General features: G+C 37.4%; 1 protein-coding gene across 2 annotated transcripts in view; it reads right to left on the bottom strand.

Moving 5' to 3' along the window:
• Positions 1–376: 376 nt before the first annotated feature.
• The window catches only part of DENND5A (DENN domain containing 5A), a 68,052-nt gene continuing 50,119 nt past the window's right edge, over positions 377–18,309 (bottom strand). For both annotated transcript variants that reach the window (XM_062576624.1, XM_062576625.1), the window contains 11 exons: positions 17,460–17,544; positions 16,278–16,362; positions 15,155–15,283; positions 10,625–10,746; positions 8,280–8,425; positions 7,569–7,687; positions 6,223–6,404; positions 5,338–5,420; positions 4,002–4,125; positions 2,836–3,004; positions 377–2,118 (listed from right to left, as the gene is read on the bottom strand). In XM_062576624.1, coding sequence (XP_062432608.1) covers positions 1,935–2,118; positions 2,836–3,004; positions 4,002–4,125; positions 5,338–5,420; positions 6,223–6,404; positions 7,569–7,687; positions 8,280–8,425; positions 10,625–10,746; positions 15,155–15,283; positions 16,278–16,362; positions 17,460–17,544 — 1,428 coding nt within the window. In that variant the 3' untranslated portion in view covers positions 377–1,934. The remainder of the gene's footprint in view (positions 2,119–2,835; positions 3,005–4,001; positions 4,126–5,337; positions 5,421–6,222; positions 6,405–7,568; positions 7,688–8,279; positions 8,426–10,624; positions 10,747–15,154; positions 15,284–16,277; positions 16,363–17,459; positions 17,545–18,309) is intronic.

Raw genomic sequence — 18,309 nt, 5'->3', positions numbered from 1 at the left:
CTATCTCATCCAAAATAAAACAAAACATTTTATAGTAGGAGAGAAAGGATATTAATAGGATCAATTACTCTGACGCAGTCAAAAAGGTTAAATCCAACCCCCTTTTTCTAACACAGACATTAACTGTGAAATGTACAGGCCTAATAAAATGGTCTTAAATATAATGGAGAAAGCTGTAGATTTCTCCCCTTCCAAGATTAGAAAAACCACACGCACGTGCAGACTGAAAGAATGCAGGGCTGCTCAGCATGAGCAGTGGCCTGGGCATCGCCTTGCATTTCTCTATTACTACCATGAGATCGACACAGAATCTTGTTTTGATAAAAAGTAGCGACAAAGGAACTTCAGTTTAATAATGAAATAAATAGGACAAAAGTAAAAATAGTCAAAAATTTAATACATGTGCTATGCTTATAAATTACGGAAATAAAACTATCACAAGATGTCACTAAGTTGTAGGTAATAAAGAAAAGGTGCTACAACATTGTATGAACAGAAAAACTTTGACTCAGTTTCTCATTAGAAGAGAGACAATACTGAGATAAGTTTATACAGTGAAGACCTCTTAAATACATGGCCCTGAATTTCTGTATGGTAATTTATGACACTTAAATTGGCCTGTTCTTAAGTCATGTGTGCACTTCAAAGTAATTTTATCAGAGATTTCAAATGAACACAGATGCCTCTAGGTATTTGCCAATTTCCAGCTCTGCAATAAATTAAATCTTCAAAATGTTTGTGTTTTATTGTACAAGCGGACTAAAACTTTCTATGGAAAAACAGAAACATCCCAAATGAAGCTGATTCAAGGCCTATCAATTCAAAAGGAAAGGACAAAAATTACTTCTTTCTGTCTCTTTAGAAAAGTTAACAAATCCTGAAATCCTGATATTTGTTAGTAAGGCTTGCCATTATTCCACTGTGGCACGGTTGTCTTTATTCAGTTATCTGGCCTTTGGGAAACACACGTCCCTTTTTATTTGCAATTAAGAGAATTACCAGCAGTAACCATACAACAAATTTTGAAAGGCTAGTTCAAATGGAAATTTTTTTTTGCATTATGAACAGTTATTCCAGGTTTTTCATTTAAGTGGGCTGCACTGTAAGTTCTGAATTGCAACACAATATAGCCAGTTATATCATAGAATTTTTTTTAAAGACAAACTTACAAAACACAACAATAGGTTAAATAAATAAAAAGTTAAAAAACACGCTTAATTTCCTCTGTGCAATTACGTACCAATATGAAAAAATATTACTTTGATCTCTGCACATTTCACGGTTCAGTCTCCTGGAATTCACTAAAAATAATACTGACAACAAAAATAAAGGAAAAAGCAATTTGTTGACAAATCAGTGCTTTGGAGCTATTAAAAAAAGCACACACTAGAATTTGTAGTTCCCTTGCAGTAGAACAGTGACCCAACATGTTAAAAATTAAAAATTGGTAATAATGTTAATATATAAAATATTAGTTTAAAAACTATAGAATGACCTTCTTAGCAGAAATGGAGTGTATACATTGGGGTCTATGACATACAGCATATCTGAAGGCAAGTTCACAGAATGCTGAAAGGCTCACTGCACATTTTCTATGGCAAGGAAATATTGCAGCTTTAAAATAAGCTGCACAATACTCATCTCTATCTCTTTCACATGAAAGTGTGTAAAAAGCAAATCAGCAAATAAACTCTAAAATAGATTTATACCAAAATCCTCTTTTTTACATTGAGTTTACAGCTTCTATCCTTTTGCCTGTACTATTACTGGAGTTTCCTTCAAGAGAAGTCAAAGTTGCATTTTGGGGCCATGAACAAGCTCACGATACAATGTACTGGCAGACAGAACTTTTGCATACTAATGAGATTGACTTTTTGTTGACCCCCCCTCCCCCTCTTTTTTAATTTTAAGATATTTGTCTATGGGATAAGAGGTCAAATATCAATTCCTTTGACAAGAGATGCCTCCAGCGTAATGTTGAACTCCTGCAAGGTCTGCAGCACTCGAATCAAAGAGTTCACAAGTGTGTGGTCCTTAATCAGTGCTATGTCTTCATACATCTGTGCTGTGATTGGGCAGTCCGCAAGCAGGGCAATCCAGTGATGCAAAAGGTGGTCTCTGCCAAAGTTGCATTTTACAATTTGGAAAGAAAAATAAAGCCAAGTTAATTTCTCATTTTCAAATAATTTTTATTCTTTGCCTTCTAAATAGACCTATCTTCTCAATGTACTTTAAATAATGTGGGGAAATGGAAGCAATTGCATGTGACACTTTCTTAAGGGGGGGGGAGGGGCATCTTCATGTGGGAGAAGGATTTATAGGCTCTCCCCCTTCCTATCAAAAGGTCCTCAGGAGGCCCAGAAGCCCTAAACAGGCCTGAAATTCACTGTCCTGCTTCACTCCTTTTGTGTCAGAGGCTTAGAATTCCTTCTAATTTCTCTCCTACCCTTCTCCTACAATTAAGAGGGAGAAGGCAGTGAATTCACAAAGGCAGGAACAGGAGAGGCCTCATGGACTGCTGGTTTTCTGTTCCTTCTCCTGACCTTGCTAGATGTACAGGGGATGGAAACTATTTGCACCACTCTCCTAACTCTTCTCTCCTGATTTAGCTGCTCAGTGCTCTGCACTGCCTCAGTTTTTCACAGTTCAGATTTCCCACGCTTCATGTATGTAAGAGCTCAAATAATCAGGACATAGTTCACTTGATACTTCTAAAATTCTTTGACGTTACCAAAGAAGGAATAGTCAAACTTCAAAAACCAGGAGCTGAGTGGCTTCATTTTACTAACATGCAATATCCTTTGTATTTTATTAAAATGATAAGAATAAAAATACCTGGCTCCAAGACACACCAGCATCTGAAACTTGCCATCCTTCCCGATGTTTCTAGGGGTGTTGTTGATAGCAGTGATAAAGCGACAGAAATCCCTGGCCCTTGTCTGCCAGTTCTCTTCTGGGACCATTTCATTCTGCTCAAGGGTCTCGTAATATGTTTGTGCTTTTTCTTAAGAGAGTGATGGGAAATGACAAAGTTTCATCAGTGCATGCAACAGTCCTAAAATCTCTGCAATATTATTCTCCAATGCTTGAAATGAAATAATTAGGGACTATCATCTTCAAATTTTAAAATACTGCATTGTTATGCTTTCCCTATAAGCTTTCAAATCCATAAAGCTAGCCAATGCCCACATCTGACAGCTGGCAAATCAGCAGGAATGTGTGTGTCATGGAGAGGACAATTACAATTGAAAGACCTTGATCCAAAGCTTGTCCATGAGTTTCCTGAGTGATTACGTCTTTTTCTTTTCTGTTTCGTTCTGCCGTCCTGTGTTCCCCATTTGTAAAATGGGAATTTCACTTCCTTTCCTCAGAACAGCACCAAAACAATTCTAAGATCTACTGCATTTTTGACATGAGACAGTAATATGGCAAGAACAAGAATGATGTCACGATACTTACTCATGGCACAGAAAAGCTATTAACGGTAAGTCCTTTTCTAAGAGATGAGTTTGCGTACTCTGAGTTATTCACCTCCTTAAATCAAAGAAACTGAACTGCTGTGTTAAAAATGTATAACTCCCTTAGTACAATGTCCAGTATCAATAGCACTAGATTCATGATTTCTTGTGCTTTGAGGCATCTCAACTTCTTAATTGTTTTACTGCTTTCACAATGCTCAGTTAAAACCAAGGTTGCCAATTTACCACCTAATTTAAATAATTCTTTCAATTCTTTCTCAATAGGGAAGCTTGTTTTATACTACTTCTGCTAGAAAAAACATAGTCCTATTACAACACAAATACAGCGTCAACTTTGGCAGAAGACAGATGCTCTCTTCCTTTCAACGGTACCAGGAGGTAAGAGCTCTTACATTAACTCAGCTGCTGAGATGCCTCCAGCAAGTATGCTATTCACACTGAGACAGTGGCAATGATAAAAAGGAACACAGATGGATATATTTCAGAGACAAACAGGCTCCAGTATGTTTTCCTCACACTTACCTAAAAAATCCCAAATAAAGACATTTTTGAAGAGCCTGGGTGATTTAAATCCATGCTGAAACACTTGCTCAAGAGCTGAAACAAGTCCACTCTCTCCACACAGCAACAGTGTCAGACTGCCTCTCTACCAAGCACACACAAAAAGCACAAACATTTAACTCAGTTTGGCAGTCTGGACACAAAAGTGTCATATGTGTTTATTACTGAAACCAGTTCTTAAGTAAATAGATGCCTAAAGTTAAAGTCCAGTGCCAAACAATGGCATCGTATAGGATGGCCCAGTTCTCAATAGTCCTAGGCATCCAGGAATTTGTTAACCTCCCAAAGAATGAAGATGAAGAAAGCAGTCTTTGGGACCCCAGTAGTTTATCTTGAAAAGAAGCCACAAAAGGACCAATATAAAGATCATAAGTTAAGTTTTACCTCATAGTAATAACCACTGTACAGGAAATTTTAAGAAAATATTTTCTTCTAAGTAATAAAGGTCACAGGTCCACTGTGGCATGTGCGTCAAACTGTTTGCTTGTCAACAAAAACAACCTTTAATCCAATTTTTAAGTATTAGGAAAAACCCAAATTCTTCTACAGATTATAGTACATTTTATTTTGCAAAAACATTTTCAGTGTACCATGTCTGGAGATTATTCTTTAAGTATGCACATCAACATGTGCATGAATTTGACACATTACCCTGAACTTTGAAAAGGCAGATGCAGAAGAAGTGGCAGGACCTACATGTAAAAATTAATGACTTTCAAAGGATCTCCACTACTGGTCACAAGGGCTGAACTTTGATGTTAGGACAAAGGCACTTCTCAAAATTTTTTTTCGTGAAATAAATGCAATGACAGTTAAGATAATCATCTTTACATTACAACAAGCATAACTGAAAGTGTACTGGGAGTCTTTGAGAGCACTTCAACTTTACACAGCTCAGGGCTTTCCACGTTATAAGTGGCCAAGATAATGCAAAACGGGCATTAAAAAAAAAGAGTTTTTCAGTAGTCCACGTAGATGACAAAATGTTGGCTAATTCAGAATACACTAAATAGGCAGCAACACTCAACAGCTGTTCAACCAAAATCCTAAGCAAAATTTGACTCATAACCCAATACCAAATACTAGGATATTGAATTTAAGTTAACAGAATATTCCAGTTAGCAGTAAAAAGTAGGTACTTTAAGATGTACTCTTACATCAATATAGTCTCAGCTTTTAATTTTTGCTCCACATAAGGAATTCCGAAACACAGATGACTGTTCAGTGTTTTCTAGTATATATACTAATACAATTTGTAAGACTGAAAGGCCATTGCACTGACAACACAATAGCTTACCTCTTTCTCTGGCTTGTGGAAATGCTTCACAATGCCATTTACAGCTTCACCAATAGCTTCTTGTATCTGACCAGTATTTAATTCTGCAAAATACAAAATACTTCCATTTGCTTTATTACAGCTTTAGAGACAGTATCTGTGTATGAGGGATAATGCACATCACAAGGAAGAGGAGCATGCACTGATATAATATAGGCTATGGCAAAAAAGTGCTGGATTGTTGGCAGTAGAAATCCAATTCTATTTTCATTTACTGTGGAGAAGGTGGAAAGTTGAAACATCACAGTTTTAATATGACAACAGGAGGAAAAGTTTTTGAGCATTACGCGGGTTCTCAGGCTAAGGCCCAAAGCTAAGATACAGAGATGTGCTTTAATTAGGACCACAGAATCTGGGAAGCCTGGAAATGCCTCCTATGACAGTTCTATTGTAAATCCAAGGATGCTTGGGAGCAAAGTAACCAGTCGATTTACCAAGAATTAGATAACCCCCGAACAGTGGTCTCAACAGAAAATTAACGTTCGTTAGCAGGATTTTTTATCCATGAAAGAAAGATATGAGACACGATGACAGATTTTTATCTTCCTCCACTGATGAAGGGCAAGAATGTAGAAAACACTACTAGGACAACTAAGCACTGGAGCAGGAGTCTAGAGACTCCTTCCTTCCACCTTTGGATGCTTTCAAAACTTGACTGGATAGTCTTGAGCAAGCTGTTCTAACTTTGAAGTAAGCCATACACTGAGCAGGAGGGTTGGGCTAAGCGAGCTTCATAGGTCCTCTCCAATCTACTGCTCTAAAATACAAAAATCCCACAATTCCATTTATGGACAGCTTTCTGCAAAAGATGAGGCAAAATAGTACCAGACATCTCCCATCACTCACTTGGCTTATTGTTTGGCGATATAGTGACCAGTCTTCTGATCATGCTTGGTGACTGCTGCAATGGAGGAGTTCGGCACTGCCGCTCATCAACCTCAGTGTGGGAAGCCAGCAATTCTCCCACTAGGATCCTCTCTAAGCTGCCATCATCCATTCCCTTTCCAAGCCACCTTCCACAGGGAAATCTGAAAACATAAAGACGGTGTTTGGATCAAGTTCTTCATATTCAATTTCACAACAAAGACTTTCAACTGTAGTTGCTAACATCCACATTCTACTAGAATAGTTAGAAAAAACACTTTGCACTCCAGCAGCTAACATTTCTGCCAGCAGAGGGAGCACAAGTAAAACAGGCTTTCAGCTCAGTTTTGTAATGAACACTGCACTAGCTGATGTACAGAGCAAACAGTGAAGGATTTTGTCTTGTGTCTCACAGCTAACATATAACTTGAGGGCTGAAAAGGGAAAAGAGCTAGAAGGGGAAGGCCCACTATGCCCTACAGGTAGATGGTGAAACATAGCCATGCTTTTATTAAATACTTTACATAGTAGGCCAGTCATAAAAGAAATAATATACACTTAAGTTCCAGAACACTATTGAAATTGGGATACTCAGTCAGACACTGGGAAGTACACATGCTCGGTTGCTCCTTGTCACTTTCTCCGAACCTGCGTTGATGTTAGCTTAACTAGCTCAGTCAGAAAACTGAACAGCATCCAAAAATAGAACTGCCTCATTTAATTACAAATAAACTGGCACAGAGAACTGAGTGGACATGCCCACAAATTTCTCATCAACACGAGCATGACAGTTTCTCTACACAACAGAAAGCTCACCAGATCATGCTGTACTTAACATGAATCAATTAATTCTCACTATAAATCTTGTTCCTCTTAGTATTTTCACTCTGCAAATACTGAGTTCTAACACTCCTAGGCCCTTTTATCCTAGTTTGTGTTCAAAGCTCCCTCTATAGCACTTACAACATTCATCTTAGCCTTAATATAAAATACCACCTATGCTTGGTAAGCAGCAAGATCTAAATTATTATTTCTTCCTTGGTCTCAAAGTAGATTCTTTTTAGGATGCTTAACTGTCAACTCATCTTTTCCACCAACATTTGGAGATCAGACATGAGCATCTGCAAATTGAAAACTCTGCTTACTTTTGTAAGAATCATGATTTGTTTAATGCCAGAAGCCAAATGACCTTTCCATGCTTTCAGGTAATGGTATCTGTAGTCACAGAGCCCCAGGAGATAAGACCTTTATGAGCATACAAGCCCTACTGAGTCAGCTTCCTGCAGAAATTCTACTTAGGCAACATGAAATGTCAGGATGATACTTACTTGTAAGTATGCCCTGTTATTTCATTTCTGACCATAACATATTCCACTAGCCACTTGGCATATAGTCCTGTATTATCATGTCCTATTTGCACTGTGGTCAGTTTTCCCAGGTTTTGGCACTGCAAATTAAACAAAGAGCTTGTCAGAGAAAATTGAAGAAGTGCTATATTGGAGGAGTAAACTATTAGAGGATTTACTGAGATGGGAAATCAGAAATGTGGAGCTCTCAACTGCTCTGATTGCATGACTGATTCTGGGCTTTTAAAATTAGGGGGCTGATGGTTTTCTTGTGTTCTTGCTGGGGGAGGGAATTGTTTTTCCTTTGTTTAATACTGGATTTTTTTTTTTTATCAGCAAACAAATCACTTAGATTTTTAAACTCAATTTTACCCAAGAGTCAAAAATCAAAGTAGAATAATTTCTGTCTTTGCATGGCATCAGAGGGTACAACATCTCTCATCAGAATAGCACAGAAGTTGTGATATAAAGGCAGAAGTCTTGTCCTATATTGCCCAAAGGATTTGTCAGTTCTTCTGCTCTACATGTTATTAAATACAGATTAAAATTGCTATGCACAAGCATAGTTAGTATTTGAGACTAACCACAAAGAATACAGATGAAATTTAACACAAGATGCTACAGCATAGGGAGAATTTAAAATCGAACAAGAAGAACATTCAGCAAAGTGTTCTTGTATCCAGCAATACAAACCTCAAATGTCATTTCTAATATATTCCTGGGAACCTGCAGGACTCCTGTTTCCCCCAGTTCTCCTGAGATACAGATCCAAGGATTGGCTGTAAACATTGAACCACCAAGTTTCTTGCTAGGAACAATCAATATATGGTATGGTATCACTGCAAACACAAGACAACAAAACTTCAAAAAGTGAAAAAGGGTAATTATGTAACCTTTTTTATGAAGAAAGAAAGAGATAAGTCATCATAATACTGTACTATCATGAAATGCAAAAAAGAAAAGCTGCTATTTAATCACACTAACATCTCTGCACTACACACTGATTGACAATCAGGAACGCACAAACATGCTAGCGTACACACAGTAATCATTAAGATGTATATTTGTTCATTTGACATTTTTTGCTATCAACTCTACATGCAGTAACGTCTTTAAATGGGTGTAATCTTTTTTCGCCTGCCAGTATCAATGTCATGAAGATAGTTACCTGTCCCTAGCTTATAGACAAGGAAGTAGAGGAGAGGTATCCACCACTACACTGCAGCTCAGCATGCAACTCAAAAGTTCAACTCCTAACTGGTGTTTATGGGTGTGTGTTTATACACATACACAAATCTCCATTCAATTACAAACTGAAGCCTCTAGTTGCAGGGTTCGACTGTAGTGACATTCACCACTGTGACTGAACAATTTCAGAGAAAATACATTATAGTGCTGCAACGTACCATGTTGCTCTTAGTTATGCCAATTGTATAACTTCTTGGTTTGAAGGGGGGGGGCACAACCCTTTTCCCCCCCTAACTGGCATTACACATAGTATCTGAGCAACAAACACCTTCTGTTCCCCTGGTTTACCAGCAACTAATTCAGTACAGTATCACCTGAGTTACAGACCCTACTCTGACTCAGGAGGCAGAAGAAAATACATGGGCTCCTCAATTGCTTAGCATCTCATGCATGGCTTCCTATTATCCAAACTGCTTTTATAACAAAATCCAATTATCTGAACGGTCATTGTGTTTCTTGGCAATTTGCCCTTCTTTTATAGTGCATAAACGGATTGTAGTCAAGGCTTTTCAACTGAGGCATTTAATACATTTCCTCCTAAATGTCTCCTCAGTTGACAGTGGCCTCAGGAAAGCATTTGGTGGTTGGATTTTCTTAAAAGCTTGATGCCCATGGCCTTTAAAAATGAATTGAAGTGTTTCCCTTTTTACTTCTGTGCTGATACTCTTAAAGTGAGTGACAATTTAATAGCATCCAGCAAACCAGACCTTAGCACTGTCCATAACTTACCCTCAAAAAGACGTGTTACATGGAATCAGTTCTCATCATCTCTCTGCCTATACTTTTAGCTGAGGAATGACTATATGGATATAGATAGTCATTCCACAATCAAGGATTTAGTTAGAATTAAATTATTCTGCAATTCATTTATAGAGCAAATATATGCACTTTATGCTACAAAGTAGCAATTAAGAAAAAATATTTTGCTTAGACTTCTGCTTCCTTTTTCTTTTATACACACAATTATGGATCATAACATATCATCAAGGATAGCTCTTACCTTGGGGCCAGAGGGGACTACCTGCCCTTCCCTTCCCCCTCTCCCCTCCAAAAAAATTTTACAATCTTTACTATAGTCTTTCCTTATCATTCTGCGTTACTAGTGTGGTACTGTGGCAGTAGGCACATAAATGCTTGAAAACTCTGTGCATATGTATGTGTTAGTAGTAAGCAACAACATGTAAAAAGTTTCTATAGGGCATTCTCCTCTCCCCTCCCCCCTCCTCCCCTCCCTTTTTTTTTTTTTTTAACTACACTTAAACATGTCAGAGTTCTGGTGCAGTCTTCAGTGGAGATTTCATTGGCTATCCCAAACTCAGAGATGGATGCATGGCAAACTGAGCTGAGCATTGAAAGAAGAAAGTAGAAGGCCACAAGGTCTTTTACAAAGTTACAGCCTTTTCAAATTCCTAATAAAATAAGAGTATTAACTTAGTACATGTTATTATTTTTGATAATGAATAACCTATACTGCTCTTGTTTAGAATGATACACAGAAGTCCAAAACAAAATTTTCTTATGAGCCTACCCCCACCCCCACCCAGCTAAAAGAATCAAAGCTGCCACTAATGTGCATGTTTTTCTAAGTTAAAAACAAAAGCCTTTAGTCAGACAGACACTACCTGCCTCCAGAAAGGATATTAGAAATAGTTACACAGCGCACACAGATGGATACCAGAAAGAAAGCAGAACTGTAACACAAAGAAACATTGCTAAAAACTGTTTAGAAATCTGTATAGAGGACTCAATCATCTCTGGTAAATGGAGTTCCAGGGAAAGCAAATACTTACAGACTGTTGTGAAAACATTGGTAAAGCAAAAGTAATCAACTGCATTGAATGACAGGAGATGATATAAGAATTGTTCTTTCTCATCATCACAGCGGAGGAATGCATAACGCTTGTAGAGTTTTCTGACAAAGCAAAACAAATAATCTGTCATAGTACCATGATGCTTTCAGTGAAATGTTTTCTATTATGCATATTTATTATATAAACTATGAAGAATGTGCAAGCAATTACAAGTGACTTGCAGTGCCAACAGTGTTTAATTTGCCAAGATATGTAGACACTCTGCAAACCTGAAGTCTCTTGAGTGTATCAGTTCAATAATTTACACTATTTTCCATGACTTAAAAGCAAGTTTGAGTTGGTTTAAGGGTTTCCCTCCACCCCAAAGGAATCAGAGAAAGGACTTTTATACCTTCTAGGATAAGATTCTCTGACCTCTTTCTAATGTGTGAAGCATCTGAAGTAAGAGTTCTTGCAAGCTGCCTCTGAACAGGTGGTCTTGGGGGCAAGTGCTCCAGCACATATATGGCATAGGAAAGTTATATGGCTATTTTTAAAGGACAACATGGCAAACTCTGGGGCCATCTACTTTTATCAGGTTATAGGTGATACCCCAGGGCCTACAGCAACCCATATATTAAGGTAGAGCATAGCTTTAATGTAAACACTAAGTAGCTCCTGAAATAAAAAGTCACAAGCATGCAAAGGTGGCCTAAAGTCCTCCTATTCCCTTTCCCTGAGTTTGCAAACTTTTTGCTAGACCTGTAACATCGTGCAGAACCCCAAATATTTTTACATAGAGATATCACAAGATGCAGCTCAGTGGCCTCGCACAGGAGTGGAGCCACTAGCCAATACAAAATAAAAAGCTGTAAACCTCTTTTATACTTACCAACAACATTAGATCGCTTAATGCTGCAAGACTTGCAACAGAAACCTTGACAAGAGCAACCAATAATCTTCAAGTGAAAATATGGACTGAAAAATACTCCCTTGCAGGTGGCAACAATCATTTTTTGTTAATTATTTCAACCAATCAACAATACCCATGTTGGTGAGTAATTATAAAAAGAGCATGCCAAGATGCATTAGAATTCAACCAAGGCCAGAGGAGTACGAAACACTGTAAGAAGCAGGTGTTAGGATTACTGATGCAGCCTTGGATAGATTGTTCCTGTCAGGAGGACATCCTGATAATTCCCCTCAGTTTCAGACATGAAATATGAAAAAGTCAGCAAGTGGCTCACAAGCCAGAAATTTACAAAACAAATCAATGATTAACACACACAAATATTCTCACATAACAAATATAACACCAAAGATTAACAGGGCATGTTTAACAAATACAGAGTCTAAAAATCAACACAACCTGCCTGTAGCCATGCAAGTAGCATATCCATGAGATTCCCCATGGGTCACTGAGTCTATGTTTCATTTGATCACGTGCTTAGACATCCTGCCCACAAGACTATGTGCTCTCTTGCCTTTTCAAAGCAGTGGATTTTTCAGCTGACCTGTGCACATTTTTGTGGCCTTTCTGTATGCACAGTGTTTCCCAATTCTTTACAGGAACTTAAGCATGTCACGTCTTTTTGACTGTCAGAATCCATATTACTCACTTCTATTCATGTATGTTACTAAGTACAATCCATATACATTACCAGCTTCAGTTATCCCTATATTACGTCAATGACTAGGATTCTGCAAGATCAATAGTACTCAAGATTTGAGACCAAGGCTTCAGTTTTAAATAAAAGCTATTGCACTGGATCAATATGTTCATGTGGACACACTTATCTTTTCTATCGCCTAAACAGGGTAATATGAGCCTGGACAGGTAAGTGAACAAATTCCACTTAAGTTTAGCTACTCTGAGGTCTCAGCAATTTCAGAATCCGTTGGTCTGCTTTGTGACTGGCATGATCTCACTGTCTTTCCTGGACTCTGCAGAGATTGTTAGAACAATCCACGCTATGACAGTCATAAAGCATCGTCCATATTTTAAAAAGCATCCTCAAGAGCTTCTTGCATGAACTCCATAGCAGCAAAGAAGCAAGATCAGCATAACAGTAAAACAACAAGGACCGTTTTCTTCTTCTAGGCCTCATTTACTAGTGGAACAAACAAGTAGAAGATAATAACTAGTACAGAAATGCACATCACAATATCAGGGGAGTGAAGCTAGGTAATTTCCTTCTCTTCCCTATGCTAGCCCTTTGAAGGCTAGAAAAAAATCAAACATGTTTCAGTTTTCTTCCATTTTTACTAAAAGACAAGTGAAGAGAAGGGGTTAACTACAATATCTAACAGGTAGTTGCTTCAAAAAAAGCTAACAAGTTAACTGCAAATTGACAAACATGATTATTCTTAGTATCTCACTGAACTTAGCACTACTCCCTCTATAAACACCTAATGGAATACACTTTTAATTCATGCTGCCTAAAATGCCATAATCTTTCTTTAACTAGACCATCTAAACATGCAGTACAAAACACTGAGGATCATGAGGAATCAGTATCATTTCTATGCAACTTATCCCTTTGCTTGTCTCTTTCATTTAAATACAGATATTTTACTGTGTCTCTTGCTGATGTATTTAAGTGTGTTCTAGAAAACCAGAATCCGTCTGACTGATGAACAGTGCATCGGCAAGTATTGAGGGTTTTTTTTCTCTTTTTGGAAGGTCCTCTCACATCACTTGTTCTGCATGGGCAAGTACTACCAAATTTAACCTGATCTGGATGGTTGACTTCACTGGAGAGGCCCAACTTCAACTTAGAAATAGAAGTAGGCTTATTAGCTGTCCTCACTCTGTCCCTTAGCTTTTCCTTGTTCACTGCTGGAAAGAAAATAGGAAGGCTATAGCATCATCAACAACTTCAGCACAATAACAAGGCAAATCTCAAATAAGTAGCAATTAGGGGGCCTGGGGACAAGGCAAAGCCATTTGCTGGAAGGTGGTGTGACTGGGATGAGAGGAGAAGAAGAACAGACAGCATAGGTGAAGCTGTCTCCAGAAAGAAGTCTTTGATTCAAGCTTTTGACAACATGGCCCAAACAAGAAAACTTAATTCTCTCACAGTAAACAATATATTCAACCTTCTCCATGACACAATCTTTTTTTCTAAACATGTTTTTTTCCTAAACATTATTAAACAAGCCTCAGATAGTTATTCATAAATAATATGATTAGTACTAAATATGGCCTGTAATCTGATTTGTGCAACTATTGATAACTAAATTATTTATGTTTACAAAGTTAATATAATGAGCGTGTTCTCTGGACATCACTATAGTAATTATGTCCCTGTGACAGACATTTCCTTCCACCTTTTAAAGACACATACCTAAGAGAAACACTAGGTACAGAGAGCTCTGAACAGAATTTAAGCCAGAAGAATTTGGGACTCCTCAAGGTCCAAGCCTACAGTTTTAAAACTCCTTTGACCAGCTATTTTCTGTACATCATACAGTCCTCACATTTTATGTCTACAGTAATTACTCTAAATAATTTTTAAATAATTCTATCTCAATGTTTGGGTCTTTTTATAACATATATTTGACTTCAAATATGAGGAATATTTAAATCATAATTTTAAATGTCTAGGAAAAATAATAAAAACAAGAACAGGATTATAGTCAGATATTTGACTATTCCAAATCAGTTCAACCGTTTCTTCTTAAGTAGGCTATAAATACAAAACCTTGACTGTGGAGGAGAAGGCAAACGAAGCTGAGAAACTGACAGTTTTATCTAGTGACAGGGACAGTCATGCTCTGGCATATTTAGATGGAAAATTTTAAGATATGGCCAGACTTCATCTTGAACATACTGCCCCATGAGATGCAAAAAGTGGTCATCACAGTATTCCTGACCCCCTTCATGGTATTGCACATACAACATTTACCTGTTCTTTAAAAATCAGCTTCTGCTGTGATTTACCTACATTATTTTACATTGCACTGAAAGGTGCTAGGAGAATGTAATCAGCAAATGTCTCAGCTGTGGAGACAGAGGTTAAAGGAGCTTTTAAGTCTCACTAACCAGAACCACAGAAGCAGATTTGGATGTGTGTCACACTTTGTATCGTGACAGAACTGCAACCAGATTCTAAGCTCCACTTTGCCATGTATTGTGAATACACAAACAACCCAAGGAAAACAAAACAGTATATCCCACAGTTACATAAAGAGGATCAAGGTAAAAAGTTTGACTTGGCAAAGTAGTCAAGTTTGGAGTTAAGCCCCACTGGACTGGACTTAATCCCTAGGAAATTTTGAAGTTCTCAATCCAAAATTGCAGAAAGTCTCCTGCCGACACAGAACTGATTTTGTACCTTAAGAACCCCAATATTGGATCAGAATCACCAATCGCTCACACATAGGTATGGAGACACACCTGGAAGGCTAGTTTGTTCTGTTCCTTTTGTATACTACTAAGCAGATGAAATAGGCACTTCAGTGTTTTTGAAGTTAAACAACTAAACAGGTTTAACTTTTAAAAGCCTTGCTCAAGATAAATTGCCTTACTTGGTGAGTTCATGATCTGAAAGTAGTTGCTTTAGATGCCTAGAGAGCAACTTCTTTTCCATAGACAGTCGAACCCAGGCTCTGGCCTTGCCAACATCTGTTTTGATCTCACTGATGTTCTGTATGTGCCTGAAAGAAAAAAAAATGCCCGGTGTTTTCAAAATATGACAATTCTTTTGAACTACACTAGGCTGAAGAATGAATTTCGCCAAAAATGCAAAATAAGGCAAACTACTGGAAGAAGAGACAAGAGTCACCTGAGTGTTCATCAGTACCTAGATTTCTTACATAACTAGCTGAAAAAGAACAACAGACTGAAAAGGAAATATCTGCAATGCAGTGTCCTATTTACAAAAACCTACTGCAATTTACAAAACCAGTTCCATTGCCTATATGATTTAAGAATCATTCTGGACCTTATCACTGCAATATTTATGGCTGAGTGCTTTGGAAAATTAAATACTACCTTTGTGTGCTCAGTAGCAGCTTTTCTAACACACAAGTCATAAACGGTATATTTGGAAAGGGCATGCATGTCCCTTGAAAATCCTCAATTCACTCCTCTCTGCCCAAAAAGAGAAGTGTTAGCAAGAAAAAGGAGGAAAGATAAAAAATCCTTTCAAAATGAATTGAATTTTATATACGTGTACACATGTAAACACACACTCTGAAAAAAAGCACAACTAACAGAAGTTAGTTCTACATACTTCTTCGCACTGTAATACTCCATGTCAGATAAACCCATTCTTTAAAATAAGTTCTTTAAACAGCCTTCCTTACTGAGAAGCAAGAATGAGCTCAGAGCTATGCAACCAGCTTGGCAAAGACTAGGAAAATACATAAGCTACTCCCACATCTCTCTGGAAATAAGGCAGTACAGAAAACTTGCAAAAAGATAAAAAATGTGTCATGCTATTTCTATAAGCTAATAGCTGTGACAATTCAAAATCTACTCAGTACGAAATATGGTTCCCCAAAAGTCAGTGAAAAAAGTTGCATTATATACTTTAAGATGTTTTCCCACTCCTCACATGAAACTGAGCTTTTCTGCAGGGTACCTACATCACACACAGAAATAAGTGTGTACATCTCATAAGTTTTGTTCTTAATAATTCAAACTAACCTCATATCCTGGATAAGAGAGATTCTGAGAGGCGACATGCCTGGGCTGGCATCTGATTTTCTCCTTTCTGAATCAAGAAGTATTCCTAAATTCAGAAGAACAGAATTTATTGTTAACAGGAATCCATCTAAAGATTTTTAAATCAATTTAAAAAAAAAGGTCAATTATCATCAAATTACATGTAGAAAGGGGATTTTTAGACCCACACAAGTAGCAGTCTGTACTGCACTCTTACGTTATTGGTGACTCATGGCTTTATGTAGATACTGTGGCATATTTCCAGTTTAATCATATACTCTGATACGCTGCTACACAGATGGTAATGTAGCTCAGGACACACTGAGCATTAACACATTAACAAGATTTGATTCAGCTGGAATTAGTATGACATCAAATGGCTTATGATATATACTAATCAGCTACTATTTTCTAAAAATTATTTCTACCCATGTGATAAAACTGACTGGCACCGCTATGTTCAAAAAGACACATGACTTAGCACACTGCACATCATATGCTTAACTAATCTATCACTCTGCACACTTCCACAACACTACTATTACTTAAATGAGTACATTTTGCATTTATCCAGTTTAGGAATGCATTACCAATGGATTTTAAGTGCAATGATTTTTACTGCAATACTTGATATATGAGATATTAAAACATGATCTTGAAGTGTTTTTGAATCACTTTTTCTACTACAGTAAGCCTACTGCACAGCTGGCTCCTAAGGTAGAATAAGTAACTTCAGGATGTACAAGACAATTTTGTACGCTTAAGTGTATTCCCCTACCCATCCACCCCGGCAATGACACGAACTGTTTTGTCATAGCTGCACAGAAAATCTTAGCCAGTCATCCAGTGACTACATGTCACATGGAGGATGACATATCAGAACAAATCCATTTTAAGGCTTATCTCTGAAACACCAGTTATTAGCCATTGCAGTAGTCTAATAACAGCTGTAAACAAATGGGTCCAATCCAAACAGATTCATTTTGCACAAAACATCTTGAGACAATACATCAGATCCATGTTAATTCTGAAGGGAATAGAATACTTTATCCAGTTATGCTGAGGAAGAATATTTCCAGGGAAACAGTTTTGTATCATGCAGATTTGCAGACAGATCTTACTTTCAGTTTTTAATCAATTTCTTAGGGTAGCAACCAGTCTTACCTGAGGAACTGAAACTGCCTGATGTAGTTTTTCTCTGTCTGTTTTCGAGGTAATGTAAAAGATGAGACCACAAAGCAGATTTTCCCTAAAATTAAAAATACATTTGTTGCTATTAAACGCAAGACCCCAATTCAAAAGAAATCTATCAGATGCATTAAAAAAAGTATATATCATCTCTGAAAGAACCAGTCATAACAAAAGCTTGCTTTAATGTATATTTTCCCCTATTAAAGTCACTGGTAAAAACAAAAAAGAGAAACTAAAGTTGCAGGTGCTCAGGAGCTGGAAAGAAAATGAAATTATAGAAAGGAAAACAGTCAAAGTTTTTGGAATCTAATGATTCTGGTAATAGGACAAAGTCGGCTGAATTTCATTTCTCAGAATTCATTAAGATGACAACAAAACATTCAAAGCCTTGTAAAACAGTACGTGTGAGTACAGCTCTCAATCCAATACTGTAACCTGAACTATATGTTTCTTTCTCCCTGCATCTCCTCTGAGTAAACCATCTTAGACCAAGCCTTGCACACCTATTCCCTTCAGGATGATTCAGGGCTACAGATACATGCTGCCAGTTTTCAGAACCTCAAAAGATTTCCCTCAAGTTTCTCAGGCAAAGGACCTGGATGATCATAAACACTACAAGAAAAGAAAACCCAGAACACGGACAGGACAAGACAACAAAATCTTAACAGTAAGAACATTCTACTCTATACACTAGAAAAACAACTTACAAGTTCAAATTTGGAGTGAAGTATTTAGGCCACGAAAAGTCTTTAAAATGAGGTTAAAAGGTATACCTCACTCATCATGTTGCTTTGTTAAACATCTCGTGGCTTCAACAGAAAAT

Source organism: Rhea pennata, chromosome 5 (genome assembly GCF_028389875.1).
Source record: "Rhea pennata isolate bPtePen1 chromosome 5, bPtePen1.pri, whole genome shotgun sequence".
Classification (NCBI taxonomy): Eukaryota; Metazoa; Chordata; class Aves; order Rheiformes; family Rheidae; genus Rhea; species Rhea pennata.
This window is presented reverse-complemented; position numbering and strand designations above follow the sequence as displayed.